Source organism: Olea europaea, chromosome 9 (assembly GCF_002742605.1).
Source record: "Olea europaea var. sylvestris chromosome 9, O_europaea_v1, whole genome shotgun sequence".
NCBI classification, from domain to species: Eukaryota; Viridiplantae; Streptophyta; class Magnoliopsida; order Lamiales; family Oleaceae; genus Olea; species Olea europaea.
The window spans coordinates 14,544,405-14,563,791 of record NC_036245.1 but is presented as its reverse complement, the minus strand read 5'-3'; the positions used below and the strand labels follow the sequence as shown (position 1 = coordinate 14,563,791).

At 34.4% G+C, this 19,387-nt stretch overlaps 2 protein-coding genes and 1 non-coding gene across 5 annotated transcripts; all 3 read left to right on the top strand.

Annotated features, from left to right (window-relative positions):
- Nucleotides 1-18: 18 nt before the first annotated feature.
- On the top strand, nt 19-92 carry TRNAN-GUU. Its single transcript has one exon. It is a non-coding gene; the product is annotated as a tRNA-Asn (tRNA).
- Nucleotides 93-3,707: 3,615 nt separating this feature from the next.
- Nucleotides 3,708-8,907, top strand: LOC111399772 (myosin-binding protein 7-like). 2 transcript variants are annotated; one of them, XM_023027249.1, is made up of 4 exons: nt 3,708-4,077; nt 4,465-5,791; nt 7,197-7,243; nt 8,370-8,907. In XM_023027249.1, exons 2-4 carry the CDS (start codon nt 4,472-4,474, stop codon nt 8,470-8,472), a joined length of 1,470 nt encoding a protein of 489 aa, XP_022883017.1. In that variant the 5' UTR covers nt 3,708-4,077; nt 4,465-4,471; the 3' UTR covers nt 8,473-8,907. The 2 variants fall into 2 exon arrangements, with proteins under 2 accessions (XP_022883017.1, XP_022883016.1); XM_023027248.1 differs by having other exon boundaries at nt 3,735-4,077; nt 4,179-5,791.
- A 3,780-nt stretch (nt 8,908-12,687) lies between these two features.
- LOC111399771 (ABC transporter G family member 22-like) lies at nt 12,688-18,603 on the top strand. 2 transcript variants are annotated; one of them, XM_023027246.1, is made up of 10 exons: nt 12,688-13,105; nt 14,685-14,755; nt 15,190-15,425; nt 15,713-15,868; nt 16,026-16,209; nt 16,507-16,815; nt 16,945-17,232; nt 17,512-17,796; nt 17,889-17,996; nt 18,098-18,603. In XM_023027246.1, the coding sequence occupies exons 1-10, from the start codon at nt 12,715-12,717 to the stop codon at nt 18,317-18,319; spliced, it is 2,250 nt and encodes a 749-aa protein (XP_022883014.1). In that variant the 5' UTR covers nt 12,688-12,714; the 3' UTR covers nt 18,320-18,603. The 2 variants fall into 2 exon arrangements, with proteins under 2 accessions (XP_022883014.1, XP_022883015.1); XM_023027247.1 differs by lacking the exon at nt 14,685-14,755 and having other exon boundaries at nt 12,937-13,105.
- Nucleotides 18,604-19,387: the final 784 nt, after the last annotated feature.

The following is a 19,387-nucleotide window of genomic DNA, read 5'->3' as shown; positions in this document are numbered from 1 at the left end:
AAAAAAAAAAAAAAAACGGCTGGAGTAGCTCAGTTGGTTAGAGCGTGTGGCTGTTAACCACAAGGTCGAAGGTTCAAGCCCTTCCTCTAGCGTTTCATTCTCGTTTTTCACTTTTTTAATCTTAAACAAAACAAATTTTTAATCATTCTTAATCTTAAACTGACATCTTATTAGGTACTTTCGATCTTGAAAGTTTCTTCGTCACAAGGGCAGCCTTGAAACTGCAAAAATAATAATAAAAAAAATCTTTAAGAGAAGTTTTATTTCTTCTAAAAATAAATTAATTAATTAAATTCATCAATGAACTTTTAAAAAATTATTGTGGGATATTAAAAGTTTTGAAAGGCAAACAGCTCAAGATAATAATGTTGCCCTCAACTCCATATAACTTTTCAAGTCCCTATCAACATGTATGACACTCTACCTTATTTAATAATTAAATAGCATTTTTCAGTGGCAAAAAAAAGGTTGACAATCACATCCCCACCAAAAATTATCAAGAAAGTTAAATAATCCAACCTATACGACACACAGGCTTTATAAGATCATATTCATTTTTATTATAAGGACAATATTACATGAACATAATTTTTTTACTCAATCTTTTACCTTCAACTCACAATTGGGTCTGGGACCACATTTGAATATTTTTATATTCATACAGGGCTTGCGTGCATTATGAAAGGGGGACATCATTTTGTACATTTAGTTTAATTCTTATTATAATGTTCATATACTAAAATCATCAAGCAAACACTCGAACAAAAATAGAGATTACACAACAATTGAATTTTTACTATAATAATTTCGACTCCTAGAAATAAAAAATGTCCCATTTGTAAGATCCTTTAGGGCATGTTTGATTTGTCCAATTTTTCATGGTAAATATTTTCCATTTTCCACCTTTTTAGCTTGTTTCATTGCAAAATATTATTGACAATTCCATTTCCATCTCTCCCTCCACACATGTGCAATTTCCTTGGTTTAGTGGAAACCAATTCCTACTAGACCTATGGGAATTGGTTTTCCAGCCATGTTTTATTATTATTATTATTATTTTAATTTTTTGGCAATTGGAACAATTTCTATCCACTATTGTAAAAAGTTATATCCCTTTAATTGACAATTTTCATAAAAAATAAAGCTAAAAGAACACCAAAAAATCCAAAATTTTAACATTCTTTAGATGGAAAATTATACCAATCTAGCTCATTTAATTGACAATTCTCAGGAAAATAAATTTTAGGCAATTCAATTCCCTGACATTCGTTTTCTTTCCACGCCAAATTCCATTCTTACAATCAAACGGAATCTTATTGTTTTTATTAAAAAAATCTTAAGATTTGATTTATAGTTTGTTTGACATTTTTTTTATGTGGTTAAAAAGTTTGAAAAATGTAATATGCCACTTGCAAAATTATTTTATTGAAAAAAATGTGTTATTGAAATTAAATTTATTCAAAAATGAGTTTTAAATAACTTGTAACAAATTTAGACTTTTTTTTTTTTTTTAAAGAAAACTATATTTTATTAATAAATTAGCAATTTGAATACATCCAAACATTCCTTTGCGTTGGTTGGTCCCATTAACCAAATAGTTTTTATAGTTAATTAAACAACAAAAGAAAAAAAATGCAGGAATCTTAAAAAGGCATGGCTTCCATGATTACAGAAGTAAATTTATAAATGTTTTAAAAAAATATAAACAAATGGAATTGGATATTATTTTTCGGAAAAAGCCATATGTCGAGGGTTGGGATGGGGGGAAACAATGGCGCCCAGGGTTGTAATTTTTTATTTATTGACCATGTTTAGCTCTCTGGATTATAATTTTGCGTATGAACTGGTTGGTTGGGGGTAGAATTTCAAAGTATACAAAGATTGGCCATTTAATAATTTTTTAAAATATATAACTCACAAGTTGTAAGGTGGATCACACTCTCTACCTTATGCAAATTGATTGGTCTTGAGAATGTAAAGTGGATTGTGCTAGTTATAAAATAATATAGACTATAGATTAAATTCAACTAGTGTTGTCACTTTCTAGTTGACCATAGTACTATATTTGAATTTTGAATTCAAATGAATTGACTCTATAATTACAAGACTTCTTCATTTCTCTCATTTTTGGACTTGGCGTAACAATAGAGAGAAAGCATTGAGAGGTAACCAAGTGGGAGCTTTCCATACCTTCGATGAAATTTTTGGTGGCTTTCGACGGATCTTTTCTCGGTATATTCAGTGTCATTCCCATGGACAACGATACATAATTCGATACGGCACAAATCTGAGCTTAACATCATAGGAGACTCCACTAGTGTGTTGAAGAAGTTTTGAATCGTTTGGTTCAATTTTACACTTTGAGAGTTTGCATTTTTCGCATTGTAGTTGTAATAATCTTTTGTATATTACACTTTAAACTCTTCACAAGTAATAATGTCTTATTAATTAAAAATAATAAAACTTAAAGCATTTGACTAATCGGAAATTACACGTATAAATTTAAAGGATTTGTTTATGCTTAAGTTTATAAATTACATCATAATGAATTGAATACGAGTTGACTTATAGCGGTGAAATTCAAAAGAAGAAAACGTAAAATGATATGATGCATTGCACCCTTCATTGTTTTAAAAATAATAGTAATAAATGTTCGGGTTAAATTGGGTTTTTAGTTCTTGAATCGAATCTTGATTTTAATACTCATAACAGATTAGAACTTCAGTAGAATCAAGTTTTTACAAAATCTACTAGTTTTAGTCCAGTCCTAGTTTAATTTGATATTTCTATATCAATCAAATATAATCCACTTGGCAAAAACAAACAGTTTAAAAGGGATAAATAATTACTCTGTTTTTATTCATAAAAATTAAAACTTGGTTGGATAAATTTTCAGAGGATCCCGACCTTTTCACTTGTGTCAATTCATGTCCCTAACCTTCTGTTTGGTCAAACCCATATTCCAACATTTTAAAGTTGTGCCTGCAGTATACGGACAGAAGTCATCTACTTAAATGTTAAAAGGGCAAGCAGTAGGCATGTAATAAATGACTGGCAGATATAAATTTTAAAAAATAAAAATAAAAAATCCCTCCATTTTGAGGACTTTCCTATCGCATATTAAACAAAAAAATAAAAAATAAAAGAAGGAAAATTTAGCTAAATAGTAATAAAAGTAGATGAATAATTATTTTTGAGCAATATATCCATCAGTCATGTATCACCTGCCTAACATGTGTCCTTAAGTAGATTGTTTTCATCAGATTGGACATCATGTGCATAATTTTAAAAGTTTGAGGATATCGATTGACACAAATGAAAAGGTTGGAACCCGTAGCGAAATTTACCTACTTAATTTGCATATTGGTTGCTTCTGTTTGGCTCAGATTTTAATTAAATTTTAATTTGAGTCAAAATAAAATAATCAATATTAATTACATTTTTTATGAATCCTACAACCTTTTAATCACACATTTCAAAAATTTCTTTCAAAATTTTATTAAATATTTAATTTTAATTCCCATCAAACACCGTCGAATTTCTATATTTGGAATTAACAATAGTATCTTCCGAGGCACAGTCGCAGCCTGCATTTTGCGACTCTTTCTCTTGCTATTGCCCGGAGAAAAACACACATTTCCCCACGCGGTTTCCGTTGAATTCTCCGACTAATAAACGGTAATTTCTTGTTTTCCAATTTTACCCCTACATTTTCCCCCATCTTCCTCTTCTCTCTCTAAAAATTAACAAACGATTCCCTCTCTTCTCTCTCCTCTCTCTCTGTAGAAGTCAGCACTCATATTTTCTCGTAACACGAAGCAAATCAAACAAAACCATAAAAACGACAAAAACAAGATCAAAATCCAAAAAATCTAGGGTTTCAAATTCCCTCTCCAGCTCTCCCTCCACTTTGATTCGTATATATAAATTTTTTCCTTTTCCTCAATCTCCATTTTGTTATATTTCCCCTTCAGATTGCATTTTTTCAGCCGGAAAAGCACCGCGACGAGTAAACATTTTCCCGCGAAAAACTAACCTCTGGTTTTCTGCTGCGTTTTCACCCCTCCAAGCTTCAAGGTAACCAAATATACATGCACACGCTCTTATATGTTTATTGTGTATATGTTTCTATGAGTGTGTGTTTTTGTATGCAAGGATTTGAGTCTTTTTTTTTATAGGAAGCCTGTTGGGGAAATATATTGATCTGAATGTATCGACTATTTATCCGGGTTGAGGAAAAGGGGAGATTTACGCATATTCTGGGGGAAATTTATTAATATACATTGAGGGAGGTCTGGAGATTTGTTTGGTTAGAAAATTCTATAATTTGTTGCGGGAAAATTGATTATTGGGATTGGATCTTAATTGAGGTGTTTGAGATTTGATTGAACATTCTTTGGCTATGAAGTCTGAGATTTCGTCCCCGTCAACCAGTCTGGTAAAATGTGGTGATTGTGTGTGTAGCTGTTCAATGATGAACAGGTCATTTTCCGGGACCTATCTTCGTCCTGTAAAGCGAAAATATGATGAGTTTGAGGAAGAAAGCCGGTTCACAATCCCAGGACTGGTTTTACAACAAAATGCCCGTGTGGAGATAGGAAATGAATGTGCGGCATTGCGTGAGACAGTCAGCAGCCAACAGCAGACCATTCAGGATCTCATTTTAGAGCTCGAGGAGGAGAGGAATGCATCCTCCTCGGCCGCCAATGAGGCCATGTCAATGATACTGAGGTTGCAGAGAGAGAAGGCAGAGGTTCAGATGGAGGCGAGGCAGTTTAAGAGATATGTGGAGGAGAAAATGGCACATGATCAGCAGGAGATGTTGGCATTGGAAAATTTGTTGTATAAGAGGGAGCAGACCATTCAGTCTTTAACCTGTGAGGTGCGGGCCTATAAGCATAGGATGATGAGTTATGGACTCACAGAGGCTGAGGCTGAAGGAGAGAAGGATATGAACCAAAACAATACCATGAATGAAAACCTCGAGGGGCAATCTGAACTCCCTCCTTACGAGATATATCCTCCTCTCAAGTGCAATGTGAATGAACCCCAGACATATCCAGACGGTAAAGATGAACCTGCTGACATGGAGAAATATGCATTTGGTGAAACTCCACTGTCGAGGGATCACTTGAAGGATTTGGAGGACCGGATCAATCAATTGGAGAGAACTCCTAAGGCCATTCAGCCTGAAGGGGAATTTAAAAATGCGTTTGAAAAGGTGGTAGTTGGTCAATCTCCAAGGCGGCCTCGGCATCTTAGGAAGTTCTCAACTGATAGTTCAAATTCGTTTTTTATGAAGGGTAAAGAAACCGGGGCAGAATTTTCCACTGATTCTCCAAAGTTTTGTGGCAGTTTTAAGAAGACAGCATACACGCAGATGGAAGAGAACTCTAATTTGAGGAGGGTCAATAATGCATCAGAAGTTGGAGATGACGTGAGCGACAGAGTTTACACAATCGATTCTATTCATCAGGGAGCTTCATTTAATGGTGTCACAGAGCCTAAATCTTCTGTTGGAATGGGCGATGACTCTCTAAGGACCCCAAGAGAGTCGGTAAATCATTCTGATCTCAGAGATCTGGAGGTCCAGAAGCTGTACGCTAGGCTTCATGCTCTTGAAGCTGACAGAGAATCAATGAGACAGGCAATTGTTTCTGTTGGAACTGACAAAGGACAGATGGTGTTGTTGAAGGAGATTGCTCAGAATTTGTGCAAAGAAATGTCACCAGCAAGAAGGATGCCTGAGCGGAAGCCATCAGTAATCGGGAGATTTTCGTCAATGATCAAGGTAATTCATGGCGGGTACTACATTTATTTCTAAATTGACATAATTGGGTGGTCGTGGTGTTAATTTTTTGTCCTTTTATGTGTTTGTTGTCACTCTGCATTTCTAGTATCTCTGCTTCTGTTACCTTTTGTAGTGGTGCTAATAATTATCTGGGCTTCTGATAAGCAATTTCAATTTATTGGTTCAGATCTGAATAGTTCTATTAAAGCGTATGTTGTGAAAAATACGCACTTCTGATATTATTATGGAAGTTGCGACTTCTGCTTCTTGATTATGATGTGAAGTGCTGGGGCTATAGATTGTAAAGCTAAACTTTTGGCTGAATGCAGAATAGATTCCTGCTTCCTGTGGATATCTTGATTGGCAGTAATTTCTTTTAGCTACCAGGCAATGTAATTTTGATGCATTGTTAAGAGTTTGTTTGGGAGTGATTTTTTGCCTCAAAAAATTGATTTTTTGACCGTTATTTCACTTTTCCAGTCGTTATATTTGACTTCTTCTCTCACAAGTGGACCCCATTTTTTTCTTAACGATCAAAAAATCAATTCTCAAAATCACTCTCAAACCTAACGGTCAAAAAATCAATTCTCAAATTCACTCTCAAACAGACTCTAAGTAATAGTGCCACTATTGAGCCATTTAATAACTTTCTTTTTTGTGTGCATGCGTCTATTTGCAAGTACGCTTTCTTTGGGAGATGGTGGTGCCAGAAAAAGAGAGGCAATGATTGACTTTTTCTTGGGCCTATACTCTCTCTTTCATGTTCCTCTTGGGTCCCTTTTTTGTCTTTGGTCCATCATAATTTTATAGTTTGAATTTGCTTTATCATGGTTTTTAACAGTTTCTAACCTATCTAATTCTGATTTATCCTTTTGGAACTCGTTTTAGAGTGTGTCATAATCATTATTTACTATTTGATTTTGCTTAGTTCAGACATAAAAAATCCCCTAGAAGTTGGTCTAAATATAGAACTGAAAGTGAAGTCTTCCAGATTAATATCTTATCAACGCATTCATCTTTGATTCTTTTGACTTTTCTTGTGATATTGCAATTTTCTAATTTCGCCCTTGTTTGAGACCCATTTTTCTCAAAATTTATTTTTTCAAAATTCATTTTCAACCAATTATTCTTTAATAAAATAATATTACACGTAAATCCAAAACTTCTTCTTCATTTTTAACCGTACATTCTCCATCAATCACTATTTAAAAATACATTTTTTTCCCTTAAAATGGGGCTAAAAAAAGGGCTTCATCTCGAAAGGCGCAACATCAAAAAAGCTATTTGCCCGTTAGGTTGTATAAAGCGCCTCTGTGAGTTTAGCTACATTTTTCTATCAACAAATTAACCACGAAATTCAGTTTGTTTAATAACTGCTAACTATTTGTTTCATGTTCTTGTTCAGTGGGTTGCATCTTTTGTTTTATGGAGAAGAAAAGCACGCAAATGCAGGTGAGTATATCTTTAGTGACTTTCTAACAGATTAGTTGCTGAATTGTGTATCTTTAAAGATTGTTTGCTCTACTTCTTCATGCTATTTTACCAGGTTCATTACCGTAGTGTCCATTGTTCCGTTTTACCATGTAATTGAACTGTTTATATTTTGGTCATATTTTATGCATGTGGCTTCTGCCCACTGGTCTTTTAATCAATTCAAGTACACAGTTGTTTTACGGTTCTTCTTTAGGACTTGATTCTGAATTCTGATAAAAGATCTGCCAATGTTATTACCTGAAAAAGAAAAAGTAAACATCATCTAGCTTTTCACAATATCTTCATCAAATCTTACTCATGAACATATTAGCTGTTTATACGCACAACTCTTTTCTCCCGTCAATGTGTGTGGGGCTACATTAAGGATGTTATTCTTTTTTTTTTATCGGTAAATGTAAATATATAGATAAAAAATGTACCACGTACAAGTACACCGGGCATATCTGGGCCAGACAATGTCCATAATCAAATACAAGTGCACTGGGCATACCCGGGCGAATCAATGTCCATAAACATACATAAAAGATCAATGATCAAAACACTAATAAACCCCATTAGCAAGAGAATCAAAACATTCGGATACAAAACGAACATAGCTTTGTATACATGTGTTTTGATTTTCCTAACAATGGATGTAGGTTTATTATGAAGAAACATTGACAACCACTAAAACAACACTCTTTTTTTCTCAAACTCATTTTTAACTATACATTCTCACAATAAAATATTTTGCATATAAATCCAAAACTTTTTCACACTTTTTAACCACACTGTTCTACATTCTCCAAAAAATCATTATTCCAAAAACTCATTTTCGTCAAAAAAACTCTTTTTAGTGGTTGTCAATAGGGCTTAATTTAGAAATTTTGTGGCCATATGCAAGTCTGGAGTTATATCAGTTTCTTGTAGTGAGAGGAAAGAAGAAATGAACCAAGAGGGCTAAATGCATAATGTATAAAAAATACTAACCGGTCTTCAGAAAGTGGGCAAAAGTTGTGTTTTTCTGTAGTTATAGAAAGTTGATTCCTTGGAAGCCATTTGTAGATATTCTCCTTCTACTAATAAATTTTTGTTTATTGCTTAGATACATGTTCGGAATACCAGCCAACAATGCCGGCTTACTAATGGTCTTAGATCGGGGACCTCGCGTGGGGAAGTGGAGACGTCTGTCAAATGTACGACTGTGAACTCCGTATCTTATAAACCTGTGGATCCTATAGTTTGAACACTTAAGTTGGATTAGTAACACTATCTTCGGGTATACATTTTTTCTCTGGATTCCTTGTTGCTGTGGGATTGGGAATTCGGTGGTTTTGTGCAGTGTTCTCTTACTCTCAGTTGTCCGTATAGGTCACATTTGTTGGTCGAACAGAAAAATCTCGTTCATGCGAAATTAAATTGGCTTATCAAAAATTTCGCTCAAGGTCCTCGACTTTAGTTAGTGCTGCTATGTACATAAGAAAGTATGTGTAATTTCTCAATCAATTGTACAGGCAGTCTTGGAACATTAAGCTTTCTCACCTTGTATGATTCTTTTTTCGTATTTTGGTTGAATCCTTACTGTATTTGTAAAAATGGATTCAGATTTCTTATTTTTGGGTTGTTGAAATCATGCTTAGACACAGATGTTTGTTTGTGCAACATAGAGTAAATGAGTGCCTTGTGGCTACGGGAGTAAAATCAGATTAATTTAGAAAAAATGGGGCTCAATGCCGTGATCGAGCTAAGTAACTTGTTTTGTACATCTACTTGAATTTGTTTGTATCTGAGTGAAGATGACTTCTATCACGTTAAGATGATACTTTTTTACTCCCATCGAGAAATGGAAATAACCATCTAATATAAGATTTTACATAAATTATATCTGGATTAAATTAATTCTATAACTCATCCTTAGATGAAATACATGTCGGGTCTTGTTTATCTTAATAATTATATTAGTGTATAAATAATTAAAAATTATTTCTTCCTTATTATAAGCTAAGTAACAAGAAGACTATCTCCACTTCACAAAACGAAGGAAGTTCAAACAGGGTAATATTAATAAAACTTTTTATTTTATTTTATTTTATTCCCCCCTGATGGTTGCACTCATGTGTCTGGAACAAGAGATCGGGTGAAATTGCTCGACAAATTTAAGAATGCCATCAAGGCATCTCTCCCTGGAACCATCGACCAGTTGACAATTAAAGCTGAGGAGAAAAAGATGCAGCAAAAGATGAACAAACAAGAAGTAGAAAATTCACCATCACTACAGTTAGAGGATACACTTTTCGTTGATTAAAATTTTGTTGTTTGAAGAGCAGTTCTGACTATAATTTCCATTTTGGTTGGGACCCAAAAATAATTGGTAACAGATTTGACATTCTATTTGTAATCTTTTCTCCTCCATTTTAATTTTCATTTTTGAGTCAAGTCCCTAAAACTTATTGTTTGTTCTGACTACAAATTCTTGGGCTTTTGACGATTCGATTTGTTTTAATTGAAAATTCTCGCATTTTTGCTTCAATTGAGGCCTTCATTCTTCGGAAGATCGCATTTTTGAGAGTCCATTCCAATGATATACATTGATACAGTAACTATTTTGACATTTTGTTGTGTTGAACGACTTGATTAGAAAGTTTAAGTTTTTAAATAGGACCACGTGTATATCATTGAAATCTTGTCTTCAACATCTTCTATGGTGTAGGCAGGGTTCGTTTTTTCTAATCAAGCTAGGACACTTTGCCTCAGAGTTGAACCCTTTTGATCTAAAATCTTGGAGTTTGGTAGACAGAAAATTGAACAGTCAATTTTTGAATAGTAGATCTCAATTCAAAATCTTAATCATATCATCATCCCGTGAATGTTGTGAATCGAGATTAAATTCTTAAGTTTTCATTAGTTAACTCGAGCTCTCGAATATATAATACTTGTTTAATTTTGGAAAGGCTTGGAAAAGTATTACAAAATAGTGACCTCTAAAAGTTGTAATTTTGGTGCTGTTTTTCAAGATGCTACCAACTTAGTAGACCTTTTTCTCTAAACTTTTCGAAAAAAACATATTAACAAAACCAAAAATCTTTTGTTTCATCAAATTTTTTTCAAACTTCTTGCAAGGAAGACAGCAGAAAAAAGGCTAAAAGTTCCATCGACGTCGTATTTCACTTTATTTCTGAGCTGCAATTTGTTGTATTTGAAAACTTTCTTAACAGATATCAAACGATAGATTGGATATAATCGAACTTAACAAGATTAAGGACTTGTTCGGTAGTGATTATGAAAATTAATTTTTTAACAATTAGAAAGAAAAGTGAGTCTCACTCACTTGTGAGAGAAGAAATAAAAAATAACGGACGATTTAAAGAAGTAACGGTCAAAAAATTAATTTTTTGTAATGAAAGATCAGAACGAAACATGTACTAAAGAATAGAGACGTGAGCTTTTTGAATTATTTGCACTAAACATTTCAATAGAACATTGAAAAATTGCAATGTGCTGCTAAAAGATAAAAAGTGTCCACGTGAAATTGGAAAAAAAAGCAGAATATAACTTTCAAAAAAAGCTAAAAATTGTTTGGTTAAGTGTGGTCTAATCATCAGGGTTTTGTGGACTGAAATCCACGTGGAAGCAATAGAGCAAGTAATAGATTCAATTGGTACCACGTGTATGGTGAGACTGCGGTGAGTCATCGAGTTGTGTCCAGCGCCGATCGCCACCACTGATCACTGTCCCACCACCGTCCTTATCACGTGCCTTTGGGCGGCACCGCCCCTGTTGGACCCAAATCAACAAACTCTCCACCTCCTCTCTCCGCTCCTTATTGATTGCAATAAACTGTAATCAATTTTAATACTTACTTAATTGAGCTACGAATTGATTAATTTAAATTAAAATCAGCAATTAATTTTAATCAAATATTTCATATAACTCAGAACGTTTCCATCAAACATTTCATCATCTTTTATCAAAATTTAATAAAATTTTTATTTTAACCAAACAAGGGCTGAATAAAGCTATTTAGCTTCAGTGATGCTACAATACCAGTCTAAATCACTCTAAGTGATAGAGTCAATGAACGATAGAATTAAGTTATTTATTTAATTATATCTCATACTAACATCACATAGATCGTTACTTTAAAATCAGTGATGCTAATGGCATTACTCTAATTAATTAGTAGCAAGTAATTTATTTATAAATAAAAATATTCCTTAAAAAAAATCCTAATTTGTCATCCATTTATTATTTAATAGTATTAAATATACATATATAACATTTTTCCAATCCCTTGAAAGTCCGGATGCCACGAGTGAATCTAAAGTTAATTGTATTACATGTGTAGCGGAACAATCTTCATTTCCTTTTTATACTCGAGCCTCAATAGTGCTAGCCTCTTTTCCTGAAACTTCAATCCTCTCCACACTTTCTTTCGTACTACTATCTTCTGGGGTGAACTCCGTATCTTTATCAAATTTTACAAAACAAATAAATAAAAACGTTTGAGGGAAATGAAAATCGTCTCTAACCAAAAATTGTGAATGACGACGTGATCATCACCACGTCATGATGACCGAATATAAATACATATCTAGAAATAAAATAGAAAAAAGAAAAGAAAATAATGTAAGCTAAACACTGGATATGGCAAATTTCCAAACTTGCTGCCCTAGACAAGAGGTAACCTAAGATCAAACAATGGCCTCAAATTGTTCCTCCATCTGCCATGTCCCATGTCCCATGTCTTGTAGATAAGCTTAGCTGCATTGTAACCACCTAATAAAGTTAAAAAATCATTAATAATAAAAGTTTTATTATAGAGACTCATGGCCTAACAATATTGACGACGGGACTTGATATAATTCCACAAAACATGGAGAAATTTCCTAACACACGTATATCGTGATAAGGATGTTTCGAAATTTTTGCTTAATTCCGATCACAAATTTCATTGTACGAAGAATTGTACACCGAACAAATTTAAACAGAAGCTTTCACGATTATTGATTTCAAAAATTAGTGAGGGATGTTTTGCATGTAACATTGTGAGGGAGCTATGTGCCAATACATCAAATTCAAAATTGGATATGATTAAAATTTGTTATTATGAAATTTATTCTAGTCTTGTTTGGTTTAGATAAAAATCAAATTGATAAACGTAGATGAAATATATAATTAAAAAGTTGTGAGGTCGTGAAATATATGGTTAAAATTAATTAATTTTAGCTTAAATTTTAATCAACTTTTGTAATTGAACCAAACATGGACCTAATCTTTGAGTTTATTACAGTCAAGTATTTTTTTTGTAGAATTTTGCATTATGCTATTTTCAAAATAAAGTTCAGGGGTAATTTTGTAATTTAAGTATGCCCTTCTCCCTTATAAATATGAGTTTTACATTTTAAAGATGTAAAGAGCTAATAATAGTGTTCCCTCCCAATACTTCGACGATGGAGAAACAGAATTCGGCAACTAGTATAATACGAACAAAATCCGATCAGCTGGTGGAGACAATGGCTGCAGCACTGGCTGTGATGAAGTCTCCGATGTCGTCATCGAGCGAGGCGGGCTTTGGTGGAGGACCGGAGAGCAGTTCCAACCTGTCGAGGAAGTCCAGCAGGCGGCTGGCGGCTGCCTCTCCAGGGCGAAGCATCGGCAGGAACACCCACATTCGGAAGTCGAGAAGTGCTCAGATGAAATTGGATCTTGATGATCTCAGTAGCGGCGCCGCCTTGAGCAGAGCTTCTAGTGCCAGCTTAGGGTTGTCTTTCTCCTTCACCGGCTTCACCATGCCACCAGATGATATCGCGGATTCGAGACCATTTAGTGATGACGAAATTCGTAAGTTCACTTAATAATTTTAAGTTACTTATTTTCTATATTATAAATCCTTAATTTCGAGAACTTTATCAACTTTCCATCTGGTCAATACATGCATTAAATTCCAGCCTCAAAAGACCTAACATCCCATAGCTTTACTGATTCATATTTTCTGAAGTTAATAATTAGGAGGGTGTTTCTGTCATCTCACGTCATCAGAAGCAATAACCCACCCCACCCTCACTCATTGCCATGTTCTGATCTGAGGGTAAGCAGCAGCACCTCTTTAGCTCTACAAAACAAAATTCAAATATGAGGCTATACTATTCAAGAAAAGCAAACTTTTATTGATTCTAATTCGTTCATCCATCAATCTAACTGCCAACCTCAGGCCCTAGCTAATTCATTCATGAACCTGACGGGACGGGTCACATGAAACTTATAATTATAGACTAGAAAAAACTATGTCAACCATATCAACGTTTAGATGATGTGTTTCAATACAGTATCGGATTGTATCGTTGTCGTTTTTTCAAACACATAGTTGCCCATTTACAAAAATTCTGCAACTAGTTTTTAATGGGAAAAGATCAACCTGTACATCAGGGACGGTGAAATTTTATGCAAACATTTAGATAACGTGATTTAAAAGCATAATACATAGTAATACTCGAGAGTGGTGTCTTTTTGCTACTTGGTATTTGATTGATGATGAAGGGTTCCACGATCAATTAATGGAGCATATACACATGGAAAAAAGTAGAGTTCCATGTGAAGAACATCCCACTCAGACGTATCACCATGTCAACTAATACAAGTGGCAGTAATCCAACCATTTAGAGGGAAAGTAACAATTTGTAACGGACACTTGTCCTCAATGTTTGGTCACAATAATTGTTGATTGAAGGAAATTAGGTAACAGTTGGTCCCTTTTTCTGTAGAAATGAGCACTAGGCTTTACTTATCCACAATTGGCTAATATATAACCGCCAATAGACAACATATGGGCTCCATGGACCATGGTATTGAAGGCAATAGTAACATATGGATCCCAATAGTAACATAATCCTATCGTACTAGGTGGCACAAGAGTAAAAAATCGTACCATAAGTTTACGTTTGATATATAGTGCTTGTTTGGTAGTGATTTTGATAATTGATTTTTTTATCGTTAGAAATTAAAGTAGGTCCTACACGTGAGAGAAGAATTCAAAAATGACGGTTTTGAAATAGTGAAATAACGATAAAAAAATTAATTTTAATTGACTTAAAATCTACACCAAACAAGCTCATATCTGATTCCATTTCTCAATCGAACTTTTTTTTTCTTTTTGGTTGAATAAGAAATGGGACCCTCAATTAATTAAATAATCTTCGGTGAGACAACTACAAGGCACACAAGTAAAATTGGTAATTGACGGTCACATGAAGGAAGCATTGTCGTGCCCCGAAATGTTTTGAATTTCGATTCAAATTCTTACTTTCACATAATCGGAATCTATGCTAATCTCAAGCAAAACTTACACTAAGATTACAAAAGTTCTTTTTTATTTGTATTTTGTGTATTGTATAATACATTATGCTAAAAATTATAACTACAGCTGAAGATCTTGAGGCTGGCATGCATAAGAAGAAAATTCAAACTGAACCTACCATACCAATCTACCTCAAGGTAATGTAGCTTCATTCACTACAAATATCTTTCTTTCTTAATTCAATGACGAAAGCATAAACCTGGTCTCAAATCCATGTTCCATACATGAGACTAAATTGATTAATTACAGTCTATTTGGACAGGGGATGATGGAGTTTTTCTAGACATCAAAGCTAAAATGGTTATCATGTCAGGTTCAGTCTTGTACATAATTTCATTTTACATGGCATTTGTGTACAAGACTTTCCTTAAACCAACAAAAAAACATTGAATAAGGCAAAATTTTGGTCTCCACATTATATAATTCAACTATGGTCTACGAGACCAAGATATGATATGGAACACGTATGATTAGAAAATGAAAGATAAAACAATAGTTGTATCTAATGCGACCTGATATGCTACATGAATATATTGTCAACTCTAAATGTTTTTCCTTCTAAATTGTTCAGTTCACCAGTGTGACATACAAGGTGGTTCTAAAAGGAGTAACATCCACAGTGGAAAAGGATATTCTGAATGGAATTACTGGTTCGGTTGATCCAGGGGAAGTTTTGGCACTGATGGGACCATCAGGAAGTGGAAAGACTACCCTCCTGAGTCTACTTGGAGGGAGAGTAAGAGAGCCCACACCAGGTGGTTCAGTTACTTATAATGACCAACCTTACTCGAAGCTCCTAAAAAGCCGGTAACACCCTAAACCATACCTCATTCCTTGAGACGACTAAATAATATGGAAATTGCTACATGTACATAATTGTCTACATAATGGTATCCATAATTATATGTGGCACTGGATCCAACCTTTAATTCAAATCTCACACTTTCACATTAACGACCGGATCATTGCCACATCACATTATGGACAACATTATATGCAATAATTATATACATGTAGACTTTTCCAAATAATATATCGTTCTACAAATTAGAAATGCTGTCCAATGTACATATTTGACGTGCAATGCCTGGCAGGATTGGGTTCGTGACTCAAGACGACGTTCTATTTCCTCACCTAACGGTGAAAGAAACATTAACATATGCAGCTCTTTTACGTCTTCCAAGGACATTGACAAAAGAGGAAAAGAAGAAAAGAGCTTTGGATGTTATATACGAGCTAGGATTAGAGAGGTAAACATTTCTAGATTTTGCATTCATTTTGACTGTTATAAAACATCCAATGACCTGTTGAAGAATTTGATCTTGTTTTATGTGTTCATGAATTGCCACTAAAATTCAAAAAAATTCGACGTAACCAGCATAAGTGAGTGGTGATCTATGATTACAGGTGCCAAGACACCATGATTGGTGGTTCCTTTGTTCGGGGAGTTTCAGGTGGAGAGAGGAAGCGTGTAAGCATCGGAAATGAGATAATAATCAACCCGTCTCTCTTGTTTCTCGATGAACCAACCTCCGGGTTGGATTCTACAACTGCTTTGAGGATTATTGATACTTTACATGATATAGCTGAGGTATATGCATTTAAAACAGAAATTCTCTTCCAATTTACTCGAATCAGTACCATGAAGACGTAAAAAAAAAAAAAAAAACGAAAAAACAAAAAAAAAAAAAAAAACGAAAAAACAAAAAAAAAAAAAAAAACGAAAAAACAAAAAAAAAAAAAAAAACGAAAAAACAAAAAAAAAAAAAAAAACGAAAAAACAAAAAAAAAAAAAAAAACGAAAAAACAAAAAAAAAAAAAAAAAGTCGAATACACATGAAAATAGCCTAGAAATGCCTCGACTCTCATTGTAGTAATCTTATGGCAGGCTGGAAAAACAGTGGTCACCACAATCCACCAGCCATCGAGCAGACTCTTCCTCAAGTTTAACAAGTTGATTCTTCTTGGAAAAGGAAGCTTGCTTTATTTTGGACAGGCATCAGAAGCAATGGTGTACTTTTCATCCATAGGATGTACTCCGCTCATTGCAATGAACCCTGCAGAATTCATGCTTGACCTTGCAAACGGAAATGTCAATGATATTTCCGTCCCATCGGAATTGGAAGATAAAGTGCAAATGGAGAATTCAGAAACAGAGATGAAAGGCGGAAAGCCTGCTCCAGCAGTGGTGCATGAGGTGAGATTATAATTTCTGGGATGGAATTACAAGTATCTTTCTTATATTAGTAGTCCGCTTCTTTCCTTTCAAAACGAAAAGGGAGAATGCTTAAAAACTCCCTCTTAATTATGTTTTATACCGAAGCAGTATCTTGTGGAGGCCTATGAGACAAGAGTTTCTGAAAGTGAGAAGAAGAAACTTATGGATCCTATACCCATTGATGAGAAAATCAAGTCCAAATTATGTTCTGCGAAAAGAGAGTGGGGAACTAATTGGTGTGATCAGTATTCCATATTAGTCAGGAGAGGACTCAGAGAACGGAGACATGATTATTTTAGCTGGTTGAGAATTACTCAAGTTATAGCAACCGCAACTATTCTTGGATTGCTATGGTGGCAATCTGGTGGTAACAGCTCCACCGAACTTAAAGATCAGGTAAAGCTATCCTTGTAACAGCATAAGTTGATCTTTAAAATCTGTGGTTCTCTTCTTTGTTACCCATAATAGCCTATTCGGTACGTAGAATGGACTGTACGTTGTCCAACGAAACAAGAATCTCTGGAACCTTGAGGCAAGATGGGATAGTTTATAAAAATAACTAAAGGGATAATGATTCAATAATTATAGAAGAAGAAAAAGCAGAGTATGAGCTATTGGTATTGCTGTCTTCACTGACGGATAATGATATAACAAACTGAGAAATTTACATTGCAGGCAGGGCTGCTGTTCTTCATTGCTGTTTTCTGGGGATTCTTTCCTGTTTTCACAGCAATCTTCACTTTTCCCCAAGAAAGAGCCATGCTGAGCAAGGAACGAGCAGCTGACATGTATAGATTAAGCGCCTATTTTGTGGCAAGAACCACAAGTGACCTTCCACTTGACCTTCTACTGCCAGTTGTATTTCTCGCAGTTGTATATTTCATGGCAGGCTTAAGAACGGACGCTGGTTCCTTTTTCCTCACCATGCTAACAGTTTTTCTCTGTATTATAGCTGCTCAGGTATCCCCTTTCTCCTTTTACAAGACCAAACTAGTGATGCAAATAAAGAATTCTCACCCAAAGATTTATTAAGAATTTGTGTGAAACAACAGGGACTTGGGCTAGCTATTGGTGCTACCCTAATGGATTTGAAAAGGGCAACAACTCTAGCCTCTGTCACAGTAATGACCTTCATGTTGGCTGGAGGGTACTTTGTCAAGGTAAGCATGCAATTTTTAGTTAAATTTTTTTTATGTTGGTAGCTTAAGTCTGCAAATATTTACTTCTCAGACATAACAATTTGGGGCGTTTTGTGGTGCAGAAAGTTCCAGTATTCATATCATGGCTTCGCCACCTCTCGTTTAACTATCACACCTACAAACTTCTTCTGAAAGTACAATATGAACACATAGGTGACTCTATCAATGGAATCAAAATAGATGACGGTCACATGGAAGTAGCTGTGTTGGCAGCCATGGTTGTTGGCTACAGACTCTTGGCGTACTTATCTCTACGAAGGATGAAGCTCCAATCAGGGGCTTAGGCCATGGCGGCAAAAACACGAAACTTGGAAATCGGAAATTCATGAGCTATCCCATCTAAACTGAGCATGAAGCCAGAAAATGGGAATGAAAACAAGATCACTGGAATAAATATTCAAACTCTTTGCCCCTAAGAGAGGTTGTAATATACTACTTGGTCTAGATTAGCTTAAGTGTAATTCTTAAGATAGTTATTCACATGATTTAAAATCATGTTTGCAGCAAGTTCTGATAATGTGATAAACCTTTTGATTTTTGAGATCTTAATTAAGCAAGTTTAACTAAATGTTTCTTCCACTTAAAAATCACAAACAGTAATTTATTTGTTGAAATTTTTTTACTAGAGGTAACAATGCACTATGTAATTGACAAACTCAACAGCTTGATGAGTATGTACACGAATTGAAATGAATCATATTTTAGTCCATGTTTGGTTTTGATTTCTATCAGATTTTGATAAAAATTGATGAAATGTATGGTCAAAAAGTTGAGAAATGTTGTAGATCCCTTGAAATATGTAGTTAAAAATGAATTTTGAAAAAAAAATTAATAATTTCAAGAAAGATGGAGGCCATACTTGGACTTAATGTACTCATCACACTCCTCAAGTACATTGAATTACCCTATTTTTGCAAATTTCCAATTTGCCCCAGTTGTTCGTGGTGATAAGTGGACAATACTTATAAGTCCAAGGTTGAGATAAAAAGTGGCTGGAATATTTATTAACAATTTGTACTAATAGCCTAATATATGCATCCTAATATCTAGGAGATGTTTAGGTAAACTTATTAGCAACTAATAATTTCAATCAAATTTACTATATATTCATAAATACGACCCACTTATTATCAGTATATTTCGTGAGATCCACTACTTTTTTGCATTATAAGCAGGTTATAAGTAACTTGTAAATTTATCTAAGCAAAGTCATAATTTTAACATGAGCTTGTCGTCACTCATGAGCTTCAAATTTTTTACCGGTTGAATGGAGCCAAATCGATTACAAGATTTTATGCAGGTGACCGAGTAGAATTCGAAATATTTTCACCCCGACACAATTTACAGTTACA

Coding starts and splice junctions, on each gene's coding strand:
- LOC111399772 (XM_023027248.1), top strand. CDS start 4,403: ATGAAGTCTGAGATTTCGTCCCCGTCAACCAGTCTGGTAAAATGTGGT. Junction 5,792..7,196: donor GATTTTCGTCAATGATCAAG/GTAATTCATGGC, acceptor GTTCTTGTTCAG/TGGGTTGCATCTTTTGTTTT. Junction 7,244..8,369: donor AGAAAAGCACGCAAATGCAG/GTGAGTATATCT, acceptor TTTATTGCTTAG/ATACATGTTCGGAATACCAG.
- LOC111399771 (XM_023027246.1), top strand. CDS start 12,715: ATGGAGAAACAGAATTCGGCAACTAGTATAATACGAACAAAATCCGAT. Junction 15,869..16,025: donor TACGAGCTAGGATTAGAGAG/GTAAACATTTCT, acceptor CTATGATTACAG/GTGCCAAGACACCATGATTG. Junction 16,210..16,506: donor CTTTACATGATATAGCTGAG/GTATATGCATTT, acceptor ATCTTATGGCAG/GCTGGAAAAACAGTGGTCAC.